Source organism: Coloeus monedula, assembly GCF_965178545.1.
Source record: "Coloeus monedula genome assembly, chromosome: 3".
Classification (NCBI taxonomy): Eukaryota; Metazoa; Chordata; class Aves; order Passeriformes; family Corvidae; genus Coloeus; species Coloeus monedula.
The window spans coordinates 48,024,829-48,039,131 of NC_138783.1; the positions used below are offsets into that span (position 1 = coordinate 48,024,829).

Sequence of the window (14,303 nt, forward strand, 5' to 3'; positions counted from 1 at the left end):
ATGGCAGGTTTCTTCTGCACTTCTGTACATAGGCATGGTTCTCTTTTAAAGGAACTCAACTATTTGCAACTACTGCAAGGAGCAGTAACACAGAGTCTGGGCAACTTTACTGCAAATCATTAAGAAATTGCTTTTAGACTCATTGTAACATTGCAGACATCTAAGGATAGAGCATACTTGCCTGCAGGAGATGGGAATTGATAACCAGGAGGGTCAAGTTTCAGTTGTAAAACTGATGTTTCCAGCAAGACTGTCTCCTTGCATCAAATCTCTGCTGTGAAAACATCCTCCAGCTGATCAGTACCAGCTGGCATGGAAGGGGAAAGAGGAAACACTACTTGTGGCAAAGTACCATACGGCACAGATCTTACCTCCACTTTAGAAACACTTCTCAGTGCTGGGATTAATGGGACCCTGGCAGGATGAGCATACCCTCAGACCCCTATGGTACATTCACTAACTGTAATTTATGATAAATCACAGGAGAAACCTGTGATTAAACCGAGTCTGCACTGAGCTCCCCATGTCTTTAGCAAAGAATGAGACGATACTTCTGAGTTATTACAATGCGTAGAATGAACTTTTATTTTCATTCATCCTTCATTAATACCATACAATTATATAGCAATATTTGGAAAAAAATAATCTTGAAATAATTTAAAACAGAAGGCACAGAAAACCAAACCCAACTATTCTGCTACAAGAGAAAGGGGAAAAATGATTTGAGAAGTGAATTTATTCTGAAAAGTTTTATCGCTAGATATTCTGATCAAAAGCTACAGCACACAGAAACAAAACTGCACAGTTTAAGCTAACCCATGCTTTTGTTACATTTAACGTATAAAAGGAAAAAAAAGTCTAAAAATATTTTTTGCAGGATTTTGAATGAAAAGTGTAATTTTTAAAATAAAAACCACTAAATCTAGTACATATGTCAAAAACTTCCCTACAAAAGCCTACACACTAAGATGTACTTCACAAAAAAGTCTGCATTAAGGGCAAAGCATACAGTTAAACACCATCTGGGGATGGGAGAAAACTGGTTCTTAAATCAGTTAAGAGTATCAAATAAATTTGGTGTTTGCTTCAGAAACAAGGATTCTCACTACGGTAATATACTGGAGAGGACATTCTTTTGTATTTTAACATTATGAAATTAAACCAACAGTATACATTACAGAGAGGAATCAAACCATTCATATGAGATTTTTAACTTTTTTTTTTCTTGCAAAAGAGTAACTTTATTTCTTTTGAAAACAAAGCTACTGGAATTAATGACATGCGATAATATGCCCCGATATTATACCAGCTAAGTTTGAAAATAAAGTTCATGCTTCACAATTGAAATATGCTGTGACTCTCAAATACATTCTCTGGTAATTAATAATACAATACAGAGGTCATTCATAAAATCAGTTCAGGTTGGGAACCTGGTTTATAAATGAAGCTCTTTTCAAATATTGAGAACACTGACAACACACAGGGTTAGCTCCAGGTCAGCACATTCCTTGCTGTGCTCCACCCCTCTTTTCTTAAACAAGTGGGTGCTTAGCCTGCAAATATCATGGAAAGGCAAAGTCTAGAAGTTACAGGTTGGTTTGTAAAAATACTAAATACAATCGAAGACAAACAGTATTACTGACAACTTAATAGCAGGTGCTCTCTAAAGGAAAAAAAAATATCCTGAAATGCAAAAGAGATCTTTTCAGCATTTGATATCAAGGCATTTGCACATTTGTCAGGAGGTGACAGACAGTAAGAGTGAACTTTGCAGCTTACTTTGCAGTTGGACTTGAAATCAAAGAGCTTTCCATCTAGCCTGCTCACCTGTAAACCATAACATATGGTTTCTTAATAGCTTGCTTTTTTCCCTGGAAATAATTCTCTCATTTAGAAAGTACAAGTCAAAGTATTGTTTCCACACTTGAATAAAGAGAGCTGACAACTACAATAGAAACGGTAAAAATGATCTTCATAAAAATGTTCATCAAAATTCTCTGACATAGCAAAACATTCATTTGTAAAGTAAAGTCTAATACTGCAAGCCATTCACTCAAAGGTGACCTTGGGCACATGTATCCTTGCCAGCATTGCAACGGGAATTGCTTCCATATTTCCTGTCATTATAGGGTACAAACTCTGTAATATATTAAAGTTTCCTAACAAAGAGTCCAATTATTGCACTTTATAAAAATTCTAGTAATATCAGGCTTTTGTCCTACTTTTCTATGAACATTGATGCCCTGCAAGAAAAATTTGGGGGACCAAGTAATTTTTGATGAGTAAGATGGAATACTTGAATCAGTCCGAAATATGGAATCAAGAATGGGAAGGCTTACGAAATGAAGAGATGCAACCTTTGGAAACAGGTTTTGGTTCATAGCAGCAGGCATGTGTCATTCTGGTACTGACACACGTCCTCTTTGCCGCGAAGAGCGGGCACATGAATGTTACATTTATATATCACAACTCAACTTGAGGACTTTGCAGAGAAACCCAAAGAACCGCTAAATTCTTCTGCTGACCCTACAAGCCTGATGGGAAAAGCTCAATGACAGCCACACTGGAGTGGGGGTTTCTCTGCGAGCTCAAATATATTTGCATTTGTGTCAGCAATAGATATAGCGAACAGAAATAGCTATTTTAGGATGGCAAAATAGGTAGAGTAAGTCTGAGAGGCCTGAAAAAAAGGAAAATACAGCAGTTTTGGCCCTGCTTTTAACCAGCTGTATCAATAGGGAAAAAAAGATAGAGATTTTTGTGCCAGCTATCTAGAAAAAGATGCTGCTTGAACCGAAGTGATTCACAACTCTATATGAGGCTTCCAGGCCAGCAAATCACAGTTAAAGTCACTTTGTTCCTCTGCTCCTTCAGCATGGGAACGAGTGCAGAATGACTCATTCCAACCGTGGATAGTCCATTTACAGCAACAATCATATCACCACACCTAAAAAACACAAGAAGGAAAAAAAACACATTATGAGTCCCGCTCTGCAGTAAGTAGCACACACCAATAAACAGCACTTCACTGCTGGGGTGGTAGGTTTGCATGAGGCTGGAGAGTGTAGCTAAAAATCCCAAAGCAGTTCAATTTGAAGTCTGTCCTACTGCTGAAAGATGCTCCTGTTCATTGCAGGAGTGTTAGACTAGGTAACTTCTAAAAGGTTCCTTCCAACTTCCAGCTATTCTAGGATTCTCTGAAACTCATCCGGGAAATTCCCAAATCACTCTATTTCAATTCTAATACCAAGATAATTCTGTGTTAAGAGCTGACCTGTATAGAAACATGAGAAAAGAGATTTGGAAAGACCTAATAGAGTCAAGAGAAGATGAGATAGCATGTGCATGACAGAAGCATTTCTGTTTGTTTGTGTGGATTATGACACATTTACACCAAACATGCCTTTACTGTAGGAGGTGTAAGTAAAGATACTTATGGTTACCAACCAACCACATTCCAACTACGAACCTTGTTTTCAGTGGTTTATGATTTTGTCAAATATAACCATTTGGCTTGAAATCTCTCTCAGCAGATGGTTCAACTGAGAATTGCAGCATCTCTGCATTTTGAAATGGGTAACAGAAATTTTGAGGGTGCCATTTGCTGGCCCTGAGAAAACTGACCTTGAAGGGTTAAGTTCTGGTTTTTAAAACCTCAGAAATTTCAAATATGGACCCAATTTCTTTCTGTACTGACCATGTCCCATCTCTAAACACCTCTGCTTTGCAACTTGAGTGTGTGACATTCCCCAGAGTAGTCAAATGTGACTTGGAGATCAAACAGGACTTTTCCTGAAACTGATCCACTCAAGTATTGAAAGCACCAAAATGGACGGCAAGAAGATGCTCTCCTGAGCTTTCCCTACGGCAGAGCCGAGGAAGAGGAAGCAGAGTTACCAACACCAGTCAAATGTGCACTCCAAAGTCCTCTTCTGCCTGAACCAAGGGACCCCATCACCCAAACTGCAGTGCTACAGTTCAGTACATCCCACAGCCTTTCCAATGAAGTCATTTTGCCTTCCATAAAATCACACCAGACAGATCATGTAAGCAGAAAACTGTCTAAACTATTGAACTGTGAAGTTATTTACTCCCTTCCTCTCCAGCCTAACATTTAGATAATTAAAACAAAACAGAACAGCTTTAGAAGAGACCTGCCCCACAATAACTCACAGTGCGGGTTCTAAGGGGCTCTCCCTTGTTGAAGGCCCATTTTTGAGTCCGCATTTTCAGTGGAACAGTACATTTGAAAAGAGAGTATTATATCACATTATCACACAAGAGCATCTTTTCCGTATGTTACAAGGGGACAAATGTGATCACAATGATTCTTCCACTCTTCTTAGAAATGATGCTTGAACTTCCTTTTGTGTGAAGACCTCTAGTTATTAAGCCCCCAACATGAAATTATTTAATTTGGGTTGAACTAAGATCTTTAATCTGAACTGTTCCACAGTTGGAAAAAAAAATCGTAATTTTGTGTTCAGCCAAGTTATTTTTTTCATTTATTTATTTAGTCACTGAACTGAAAAATCAATTACTGTCAAGGCTCTAGGCATAAGTACATTCTTTTCTTAAGTCACTTTGTAAGAAAATCTGCATGTAAAATTCATGCCACAAAACTTCAAGTTGCATATTCTTGACTGCCACCTTCACAAAAAATCAAGTTTATGAACAAGAGAACCTTTAATGGGAATTTTAAGTCCTAGTTCTGAACTAATCCTACATGAGGCTAAGACATATATCTGGATACTGGACCTGGAGGCTGCATCCAAATGTAATGTGTAAGTAAAATCATATAATCTTTAATGTCACAAGGGACCTCAGGAGGTCTACAGCCCAACCTTGCGCTGCAAGCAAGGTCAGTTGTAAGATCTGACCAGGACTCTCAGGGGTTTACCTAGTAGGGTCTCAGAAACCTCCAAGGGCAGAGACCATGCAATTTATGTTACTGCCTGACCATCCTCATGGGGAAATACTTTCTTCTTATAGCCAGTCTCAAAGCTCTTTTGTGCAATTTGTGCCCATTGTCACTCATCCTCTCACCCTGCACCACTGAAAAGCCTGGGCTCTTTCTCCTTGATAATCTCCAGGTAAGTACTGGAAAGGGTTTTGGCTGCCCCTGAAGCCTTCTCCTTGCAGGGAAAGTGCTCCAGCTCCACCATCTCAGGGGCTTCTGCTGAACTTGCTTCATTTATCAGTGACTTTCCTGCCAACTAATGACAGGGTAATGCCATGGGGACTTGGTTCCTTAACAATATTTTCAGAAATCTTTATCACTTGCTTTCTTGCCCTTCTATTAAAGCAGCAGCACCCATCCTCAGTACCAGTTTCCAGCAGTGGCTTCAGAAGGCTATGTGAAAGGACAGAGCAGTTTTGCCCACTTTGTAGAAGTTAAGTTCTAACTTTTAGCTGTTCTACAGGAAGACAAAAACTAGCTAGTTCTGCACATATACACTGCACATTGTCTCTTGGCTGGAAGAAGAGTTCGACAGGAGACAGCAGGTGACATCACCAGCACAGCTGGGGAGGAGCACAGGAGATGCCATCACCTCTGAGAGATGCCCCTTCCCCAGCAGAAACACCCTGTTACTTCCCTGCATCCCACTCATCAAGGAGGCAAAGCACTACAGGGCTGCACCATCCAGCAGCACAAGATGCTACAGCGTACTTCCTTAAGCAATTAGTTGCACATAACTGTTTACAAGTGGTTTATTATTGTTGCTGTTATTACTATTTTTATTATTTCTACCATTGTTACTTTGGCTTACTTTAATCTTCCATCAAAGTAGGCAGGAGTTCCAAGAACAATTGTTTTAATGAAGAAAGGCTGGTTTGTGTGGTTCTCCTCATAGCCACCGACGATGCTGAAGCCCCAGCTCCCTAAATTGCTCCGCCGCAGCACCACGTCATGGCAGCTATGCAGGCAGCTGTGGAATGGAAGCACAGGATAACAAGAGAAAAAGCCATGTATAGTCTTACAGTAGGCACAACATCTGCTGTCTCATCATTACCACTGCACCAAGAGTGGAAGAGAAAGGGAGGGATGGTGATTAGACCTCTGTTCCCAGAGTAATTTTGCAATAATCAAACCAATTACCGAAAAAGCCTCACAATCTTGAGACAGGAAACTGTCTTAAAAGAAATAACACAGTGCTAGAATAATTACTTAAACACAGTTAACTCTGCAAACTGACAGTAATAGAACTGCATTTTAGGAATTTCACAGGTGGCAACAATGTGGGTGAAAAATCCATACCTGATGTGTTCAGCCTGCAAGTCAAAAATGCAGAGCATTTGTCTTCCACCCCCATTCAGTTTAAGCTTTTTCTACTTTAAGTAAAAATTAAAAATCCATGCACAATCTTCATTACCTCTGAACTGATTCACCACCAGTAATGACAATATAAATGACTAACCATTTTATTACACAGAATGTAAATAATTCAGATCACACTTCACTAACTGTACTGCTATGTTATCAGCCCTAGTGAAAATTAATTCTCGCCAATGAAGTTGGCAATGACTGTAATTTAAAAAAAACCAAACAAATCTACATATAAATTAACTTTTTGTCAAAAAGACACCAAGTTCTTTACTGTTGTTCAACACTGCTTTAAAGCTCAATGCAGAGCATAATGTAAGGAGCCATACATGAGCATCTGTAGCATAGAAGAAATAAACCACCAGATAAGAAATAAACCGCTGCTAAAGCATGAAAAGGAAGTATATTTACCAAAACTGAGAGCCATTTACTGAGATTACTCATTAATACTTTAACAGAAGATAAATTAATTGACAGTTAAACTCAGAAAAAGAGAAACCTCTGGAGGGCCAATGCATGGTTGTGTTATCTTCAGTTGCATTCTGCTCCCAGTCTGACTGGTTCTTGTTGTGGTTTTACACTTTAAGTACAGACCTGGCAAATTCATCAGAGGGAAAGGAATTAACCTGTATGCCCTGACTGAAGTTAACAACTCTACTAGCTGTAGTAGGAACTCTTCTTGATAGCAACTGATGGCAGAATGAGATTATAGCTGCAGCCTCAAGAGAGTGAGGAGTACAAATGAAGTGATGTCCAGCAGATTGCAGAGTAGTTAAGGGGAGGGAGCTTGCTGCAAACGTCTAAGAGTTTCTGTGTTTGGCAGAGATGGTAGTGGGTTCTTGAGAAAAAACAATGTGAGCCTATAGTTACATGGCAACAGTCTTGGCACAGGACATGTCAAGAATCTGTCAGAATGGCCAAAATCTGATGCAATATTCTGAAGTGAACTATTTGGCCTCATAAACTTAGGTAGCAGATTAGCAAAGAGGCAGATGGATATACACTTTGCGGTTTTATTAGTAATTGCTCTGGTTTTAGATATTCTACAGAAAGTTACAGTACAATAAAACAAAAAAAAGATTAATTGTGCCTGAACAGAACATTCCACATGGGTAGTTACTATGGTTTGTGAAGGGATAAATCCAGTCTATTAATCTTTGAGTTTCCTAAGGAAACACTGCTCCTGTTCACAGCCTGCTTCCTAAGCACACTGCCAACTGGATATAGCTGAGATGGTCAAGCAGAAATAAGGGCAGATGTGCAGCAACTAAGGTCTCTGCTTCTTTATGTCTCTTACAGGACTTAGCTTACAACAGCTAAGTAAGTACTTGATTAATTCCGTACCTCGGAAGTCCCAGCCACATGACCCACGATGGTGACCAGCTGGCATCGTATTCATTTTCACTGATGGTACTCAACTGTTCTTCAGTAGCCTGGGGCTGTTCTTCTACAATCTGGACTTCCAGGGCTTTCAGGGCAACTACTGAAGAGGCAGCACTAGCCTTCAGCATGGCCACCGCCTCGCTGTGACTCAGGTTGGTCAGATCAATGCCGTTGATGTTCAGCAGCACATCACCTGTGCAAAGATGCGAGGGAGAGCACATCAGTCTGACAGTCCTGCCCACCCACAGCACCTCCCACACCAGGGTTTCATTCCAAACTGGAGTCTTGGGACCTAAGACAGTCTTAACTAACAGACTGGGAATGCGAATAGCTCTGAAGCCTTATACTGTCAGTTTGAAACTTTAACGTACTGAGCTTTTATCAAGTTGGATCAGTGTTTATTTCCACATAACACACCAAATACTGTGACTCCTATGTATACTGCCCTGAAAATCTGGAATAGAAATTAGCTAAGGACCTCACCAGTTCGGCTGCAACTAATACTGCAGATGCCATGACACAGCTGTCTCCAGACATGGATCTTGGGTTCATTCTAACTTTAAAAGTGAAGGAAGAATGATGGCAGGAACAATGCAGGCACATCAAAGTAACCAATTATTGTACAGGTAAGGTTCCACAGAGTGCTTCAATTCATCTGGTTTTAAAAACTTGTTACTTGGGAGAAGAAAATGGAATTCAAAATCTACTGGAAAGTTTGGTACAAAACCCAGTTAATTCAAAGACAGAAATGGAACCTCTCTACAAAGATAATTTGGAAAGAGTCAAAGCCAGGAAAAAAATTTCCACAATTTTAGTTTTATGTTTTTTAAAAGCCTCAGGATAAAACCAAAAATGTTATTAACTATCCAGTGGCAGACTCCTTTTCCACACAATGTCTCACCAATGAAAGCCAGAAAAACCAAAGCAAAAGTGCAAACGCCCAGGTCACATTTGGAATGAGACTCAGTTTTTAGAAGATTTTCCTCCCAGTAGCTTCTGTGGCTACTTTAATGTTACACAATGGAAGAACAATAGTGATTCTTCTACCAAGTGTGTTTTTCATAGTAGTACAGGAAAAGAAAGCATACCTGCTGGTGTGTGGGTGTAAATCTCCCTTTCTCAGAAGCAAAGAAGGATGCTCCCACACTGTTCTTTTAAATGTACAATCTGTGAAGTTTTTTTCCTAAATTTCTTTCCTGAAACATTCTCTAATTCTGTGAACTGTCTCAGAGGATCTCAGAGATCCCATAGGCAGTCTTTGCTTCACATATGACATAATACATTTTAATGATCAAATCCTTTGCTATCAATTATGCAGGACTGCCTTCACCTATGCTGAGCCTAACCTCCACCTCCCCGTTCCCTTTTACAAAGCCAAGGAACAAGGGCAGGTGTTGCAGCACCCCTGAAGACCAGCAAGCTCATGCTATCCCAGAGGACAAGAAAGCTTTTGGGAACCGGGATCAACACTGATGTAGCTCTTAGGGTAAACTCTGTGTGGGTGAGCTGTGGCCTATCATCAGAGCTTCTCTGCTGTTCAGATACTACACTGAGGAGGAGAAATTCCTTGGACAGAGATGTGGTCCAATCCACTAAATTAAACACAAAACCAGGGTGTGTGTGCATCACACCAGACCCCCAGCTCAGGGGACTACCATCAGCTTTAAAGAATTTAACCATACATTTCCTGATCTTATCCACTTCCTCTGCTATCATGCTGTAAACATCCCCTTCCTATAAAAGGTGAAAGTGCAACACTAAATACTGTATTTCCATTACTGAATCGTGGAGAAAAACATCCATAAGCATTTCCCTACATCTGCGAGAAGACTTTTTGACACCACCTGACTCCAGAGAATGCAGTGATCAAAAAGCAATCAGAGGTAGCCATGCCACCAGGGAAGCCAAACCCCACCTCGTTTAATCCTGCCGTCTCTTGCCAAACACCCGTGAGGCTGCACACTTGTCACAAAGATGGGCAGTTCGCCACTTTTGCTGCCTCTGCCTCCTGCCACTGTCATTCCCAGAGATTCATGTGGTTCTTTTTTCACAGTAATGTGCTTTTCTTGGCATGTAACACACTGGGAGAGATCCTGTTTAATAGGGATAAAAAGCATTTTTAAAACCAAGGAAAAAACCCAAGCAAACCAAAACAAAAAACCAGAACACAACAACTAAATGCACGCCAAACCCACGCTTTGGCACTTTAATGGAACAGTTTAAAAGGACTAAGTAGAAGAAACCAGCTTTGGCTGGATTTCTTCCAGGTCAGATCCTTGCCCCCTCAAAAAAACCCCCAAAATCACCAACAAAAACCCCATGGATGTAGATACTTAAACACAGATAGAAAGTTTGTAAAGGCCCATCTTGAAAATCCCACTCTAGTTTTTCTGAACATCCTACACTGGAACAGGCTAAATTTTAGGACTGCACTACAAAACCATATGGTCAAAACTCTGCAGACAAACCAGTAACAAATCTTTTTGATGTCTTGGTGAACATCAGCATTACTTCATTTGTCAGTAGAATATGCCCCAGAACTACAAAGAAGCTGCTAAGAAATGAAAACATGATGACAATAAGAGACCCTTTACAGCCCTTGCATCATGTTCTCTTTTGCAGCTAGTATGTAGAACCTCCCAGAGCACAAACTAAGGCCAATTGATGCTAATGGCTTGTAATGGGTACCTTGGGCAGCCTTCCTAATGATTATAATGAAGACTCAAGCTTGAAACAAGAAGAGATCCTGTATTAAATTTTCCGACAACTGAATGAAGTTCAGTCTGTATTTAGTTCTGCCAAATGAAAAAGATCTAAACCTAAATCAAAGTAAATTTTATTTGCTGAAGCCTTTCCCTCAGGCTATTAAGCAAAAGATTCAAACCACTGCACATACACCTGTAGTAGCATCTTAAATTAACAGAATACTTGCAAGGAATCCAAAATAATGAAAGAAGTAAGCTGGGATATTCTTCAAAGTGTATCTATGTATATATTCCCCTGCCTTCTCTTGGAAAATGACAACATTGTCTTCTTTGACCTCCAGTGCCATGTGCTCCTTCGGACTGGCTCTGCTCTACACATACACATTAATCATGGAAGTAGCTACATGTAAACACACCATAGCTTATAAAAACAGTTCATTCCTAAGGCTTCAGGCTTTAGAACTGGCTGCTGCCACACAATCATATAAACGTATTTTAAGCCACAAGGCTTCTAAGCCAACTACAAGTCAATGAGAGAAAGATAAATGATACAAAACATGAGAAACGTCCTCTTGCTGTTACATGGGACTTCCCATTTTCAAAGAGCCCACAGATAGCATTGATCCACGAGGGAAATCCACTCATCCAACTTTGGAACCATGGTAAGAGCACAACCCATGCTGGCACATGCAAAGTTGGTTCACACTCTGACATCAATGAACTAATCGTTGTGTAGGTATGGCCCAGCACTGTGGCAAGTACCCACAGCCATGGTTTTAAGGAGCCTCACCTTTGTCCCTCAGGAGGAAAACAACCTTCCTAGAGCCTCATTCGTTCTTTTCTGAAACGATCCCCGCTTTTAAAAGAAAATACTATTAACGCACGTAAATTATCCTAACAGAAGTACGACAATAAATAGTAAAGCAAATAGAGTGGACAGGAGCAAAGGTGGATTTGTTGACATGGTCAACATAACAATTATTTCACAAAGTCAACTTCTTAAGAGTGAGAAGTTGTATTTTTTCTAATTACAAGAACATCTCAGGCACAGGCTCTATTTCTGCAGCTCTTCCAAATAATTTGACACTAGCTTTATGAGTCTCTTCATTTTGCCTTTCTCCCCCTGCTTGAGACCCTGCAGTACTCATCAGCCTTGTAGCCAGGACGGTGGACTCATGAAGGAGATGACACATCCCTCCAACATGCTCTTCATATGCTGGATGGTAGGCTCCTTCCTGGTTGCAGCCAGCACAGCAGCAACAAAAACCGTAACATTCTTGAATGACAGCCCTTCCATGAAGGAGTAACATCAGCCACTGTCTTAGACAAGGTCTAACTACAGCTGTATGAGCCCACAGAACTTGCTTCTTTCACTGCAGTCAGCAAATCAAAAAACATACTGAGAACCTGTTTCGTATCTTTTGCTCCTACTCCAGACATGATGCAGGACTTCAGTACTTGGAAGTCATCACCATTGTTTTATTAATTAGATTAAAAAGACATAATCCTTTCTTCTAGCTTTGCCTTGCTACACACACCACCACATGAGTAAATGAGTATTTATTCCTTTCAGAAGGAGAAGCACCAACCTTATGTGAGTTAGGTCTGCTGTGAAAGAGCTGCTGGGACTGGTGTTGGTGTGAGCTGCTGCTGTGAGTCCCGGTGTCTCGGATAATACTGACTGTCTGTGACTTCAGGGATCTAGAGATGATCAAGTTCACTCTCTCCCCACTAGCCTGTTGAGTACATTAGGTCATCAAACGTCATCAAGTTTGATAGGATACTGATTGTTAGAAAGGGAGGAAAACATATGACAGAATGCAAAACCAGACAACAGAAGACTTTGTTTTCCAGTTCCTTTATAGACTGCACAGTCTCTTACTTGCTTCTTTTTGCAATTCCCCCTGGAATGGAAGGGAAATTAACTCTTCCTTCTCCTCTGATGTCACCTTTACATCAGCTGAAAATCCTTTGTCAAAAGGACCATTTCTCACTTTGTGTTACAAAGCTTCAAATATTAAAATTCACCCCATTCGATTTGCAGCCTCTGAACTTCAGCAACACACAGCAATAAATGGAAGAAATGCCTATGTGATAGCCCCAAGATCTGCAGATTTTGATCAAAAGCTCTGACTGCATCTGGTACTTCCCAAAGACACTTGCAAGAACAATGATACACATGAGCATACCATCATACTCTGGATTTTGGGGAATACTGGGAGGCTCCAGTCTGGAGTTACCAGATGTTAAATAAAACATCAATTCTTTTTATTGCTGCAAAGCCACACCTTAAAAGGTAAAAGTTATGCAATACTAAATTCTGATCACTGTTTACAAAAATTGGGAAACTAAAATTACAATTCCCAAGATGGTTGTTATTTTAATTTCACTGCAAGGAAAACTCTTGAAATGACTCCTGGAACAAGTATTTACTACTCATTTGTATCGGAGTTCTCTATGTGGTGCTTTATGCAAGGATGACTAGACTGCAGGAACGTACTACTGGTATATTCCAACTTTCCTAAAAACAGAGCCATTTTCACCAACATCCCATCAGCAGGAAGTAGCAGTGCTGCATCTGTTTCCTTACAGACTGGAAGAAAGGCATGGAGTAAATGTTTTCCTGTGGGGACACAGAAGGGTTATATGTCACACTGCATCAAGCTTTGGGTAATATTCGTGTCCGGAACATAGCCAGACATTGGAAACAGCCCTTTTTTGAACACTCAGAAAATGAGCTGTAACATGCAGAACTCATGGAAAACCTATATTTGACTTATCAGCTGCTACCTATTGACTCTACGGTCTGACAAATTACTTTCTTGTTTTAATTCAATCCCATGCACAGGCAAATCAATAAAAACCAAAGCCCGCTTCTATAGAGCTTACTGAGAGACTAAAATACAATACATACATAAACAGAATAATAATAATCCTGGTTTTTTTTTTCTTCCCTGCTAAGCAATAGGCTACAATAGGCTACTCTCCTTGCTCACATGAGCTGTCTTCTAATCTTCAGGCTGGATTCCAGGGAAGACTAATGCATTTTTCACTTCTGAGGGGGTGAAGTTCATCTGGTAGGTGCCAAAGCAGATCCTGTTCTTCACTATTATTTTCAGAACATAAATCACTGTAAATTACATTGACACAGGCTTTTAGGCCTCACACAAGCTGCTCTGCCTGGGAACAGACTCCAGTCCAGGTTTTGCCCAAGAAATAAAGCTGAGCTAAGGGCTCAGGCAGGGAAAGCAAATTACCTGTATAACCTGAGCAGCAAGCTCCGGTGTGCCGTGCTTCAAGTCGTGTCCATTAATGGCCAGCACGCGGTCATTGCTGCAGAGCCTGCCGTCCTGAGCAGCCAAGCCCCCTTCCAAAAGGTCGAGGATGAAAACTCCTGGCTCATCTGTTCTGCGCACCAGCTTGATGCCGAGCTGCTCGCTGGAGTCGCGCTTGTGCAGGGTCACCTGGAAGCTGTCGTCCCGCCCGGAGCCCGGCGCGTCCGCGTGGGTGTGCGTGCGGCTGCCGAACCGCCGCTCCCGCAGCACCGTCAGGTGCAGCACCGAGCACGGCTGCGACAGCACGGCTCGAGCGTGGTTGTGGGACACGTTGCTTATGTCAAAGCTATTGACCTGCAAACAACAGCAGCAAAAAAAGGTCACAGTGATGTTTTCGTACGTTTAGTTGTTCCTGGTTATGGAAATAAGCCCTTTCCAAAGTAAATGCACTCGCTTCAAAACCAGCCTTGGAGCAACCTACATGTCTGACCCTACTAGGCTTCCTCTCTTGTCCTTCCATTCTCTCCTGCAAACTCACATTGGATGCTCAATCTACACATTTTTATTTTTAGGTTGGAAAAGATCCTCAACATCATCAAGTCCACATGTTAACCC

The 14,303-nt window shown here is 40.9% G+C and overlaps 1 protein-coding gene across 2 annotated transcripts in view; it reads right to left on the bottom strand.

Moving 5' to 3' along the window:
- Nucleotides 1-603: 603 nt before the first annotated feature.
- Nucleotides 604-14,303, bottom strand: part of LNX2 (ligand of numb-protein X 2) — a 59,543-nt gene continuing 45,843 nt past the window's right edge. The window contains exons 5-10 of one of the 2 annotated variants that reach the window (XM_082278727.1): nt 13,671-14,042; nt 12,003-12,149; nt 9,624-9,801; nt 7,670-7,901; nt 5,772-5,930; nt 604-2,947 (exon numbers count right to left, since the gene is read on the bottom strand). In XM_082278727.1, the coding sequence (XP_082134853.1) occupies nt 2,812-2,947; nt 5,772-5,930; nt 7,670-7,901; nt 9,624-9,801; nt 12,003-12,149; nt 13,671-14,042 (1,224 nt within the window). In that variant the 3' untranslated portion in view covers nt 604-2,811. The remainder of the gene's footprint in view (nt 2,948-5,771; nt 5,931-7,669; nt 7,902-9,623; nt 9,802-12,002; nt 12,150-13,670; nt 14,043-14,303) is intronic. The other variant, XM_082278728.1, reaches the window with a different exon arrangement.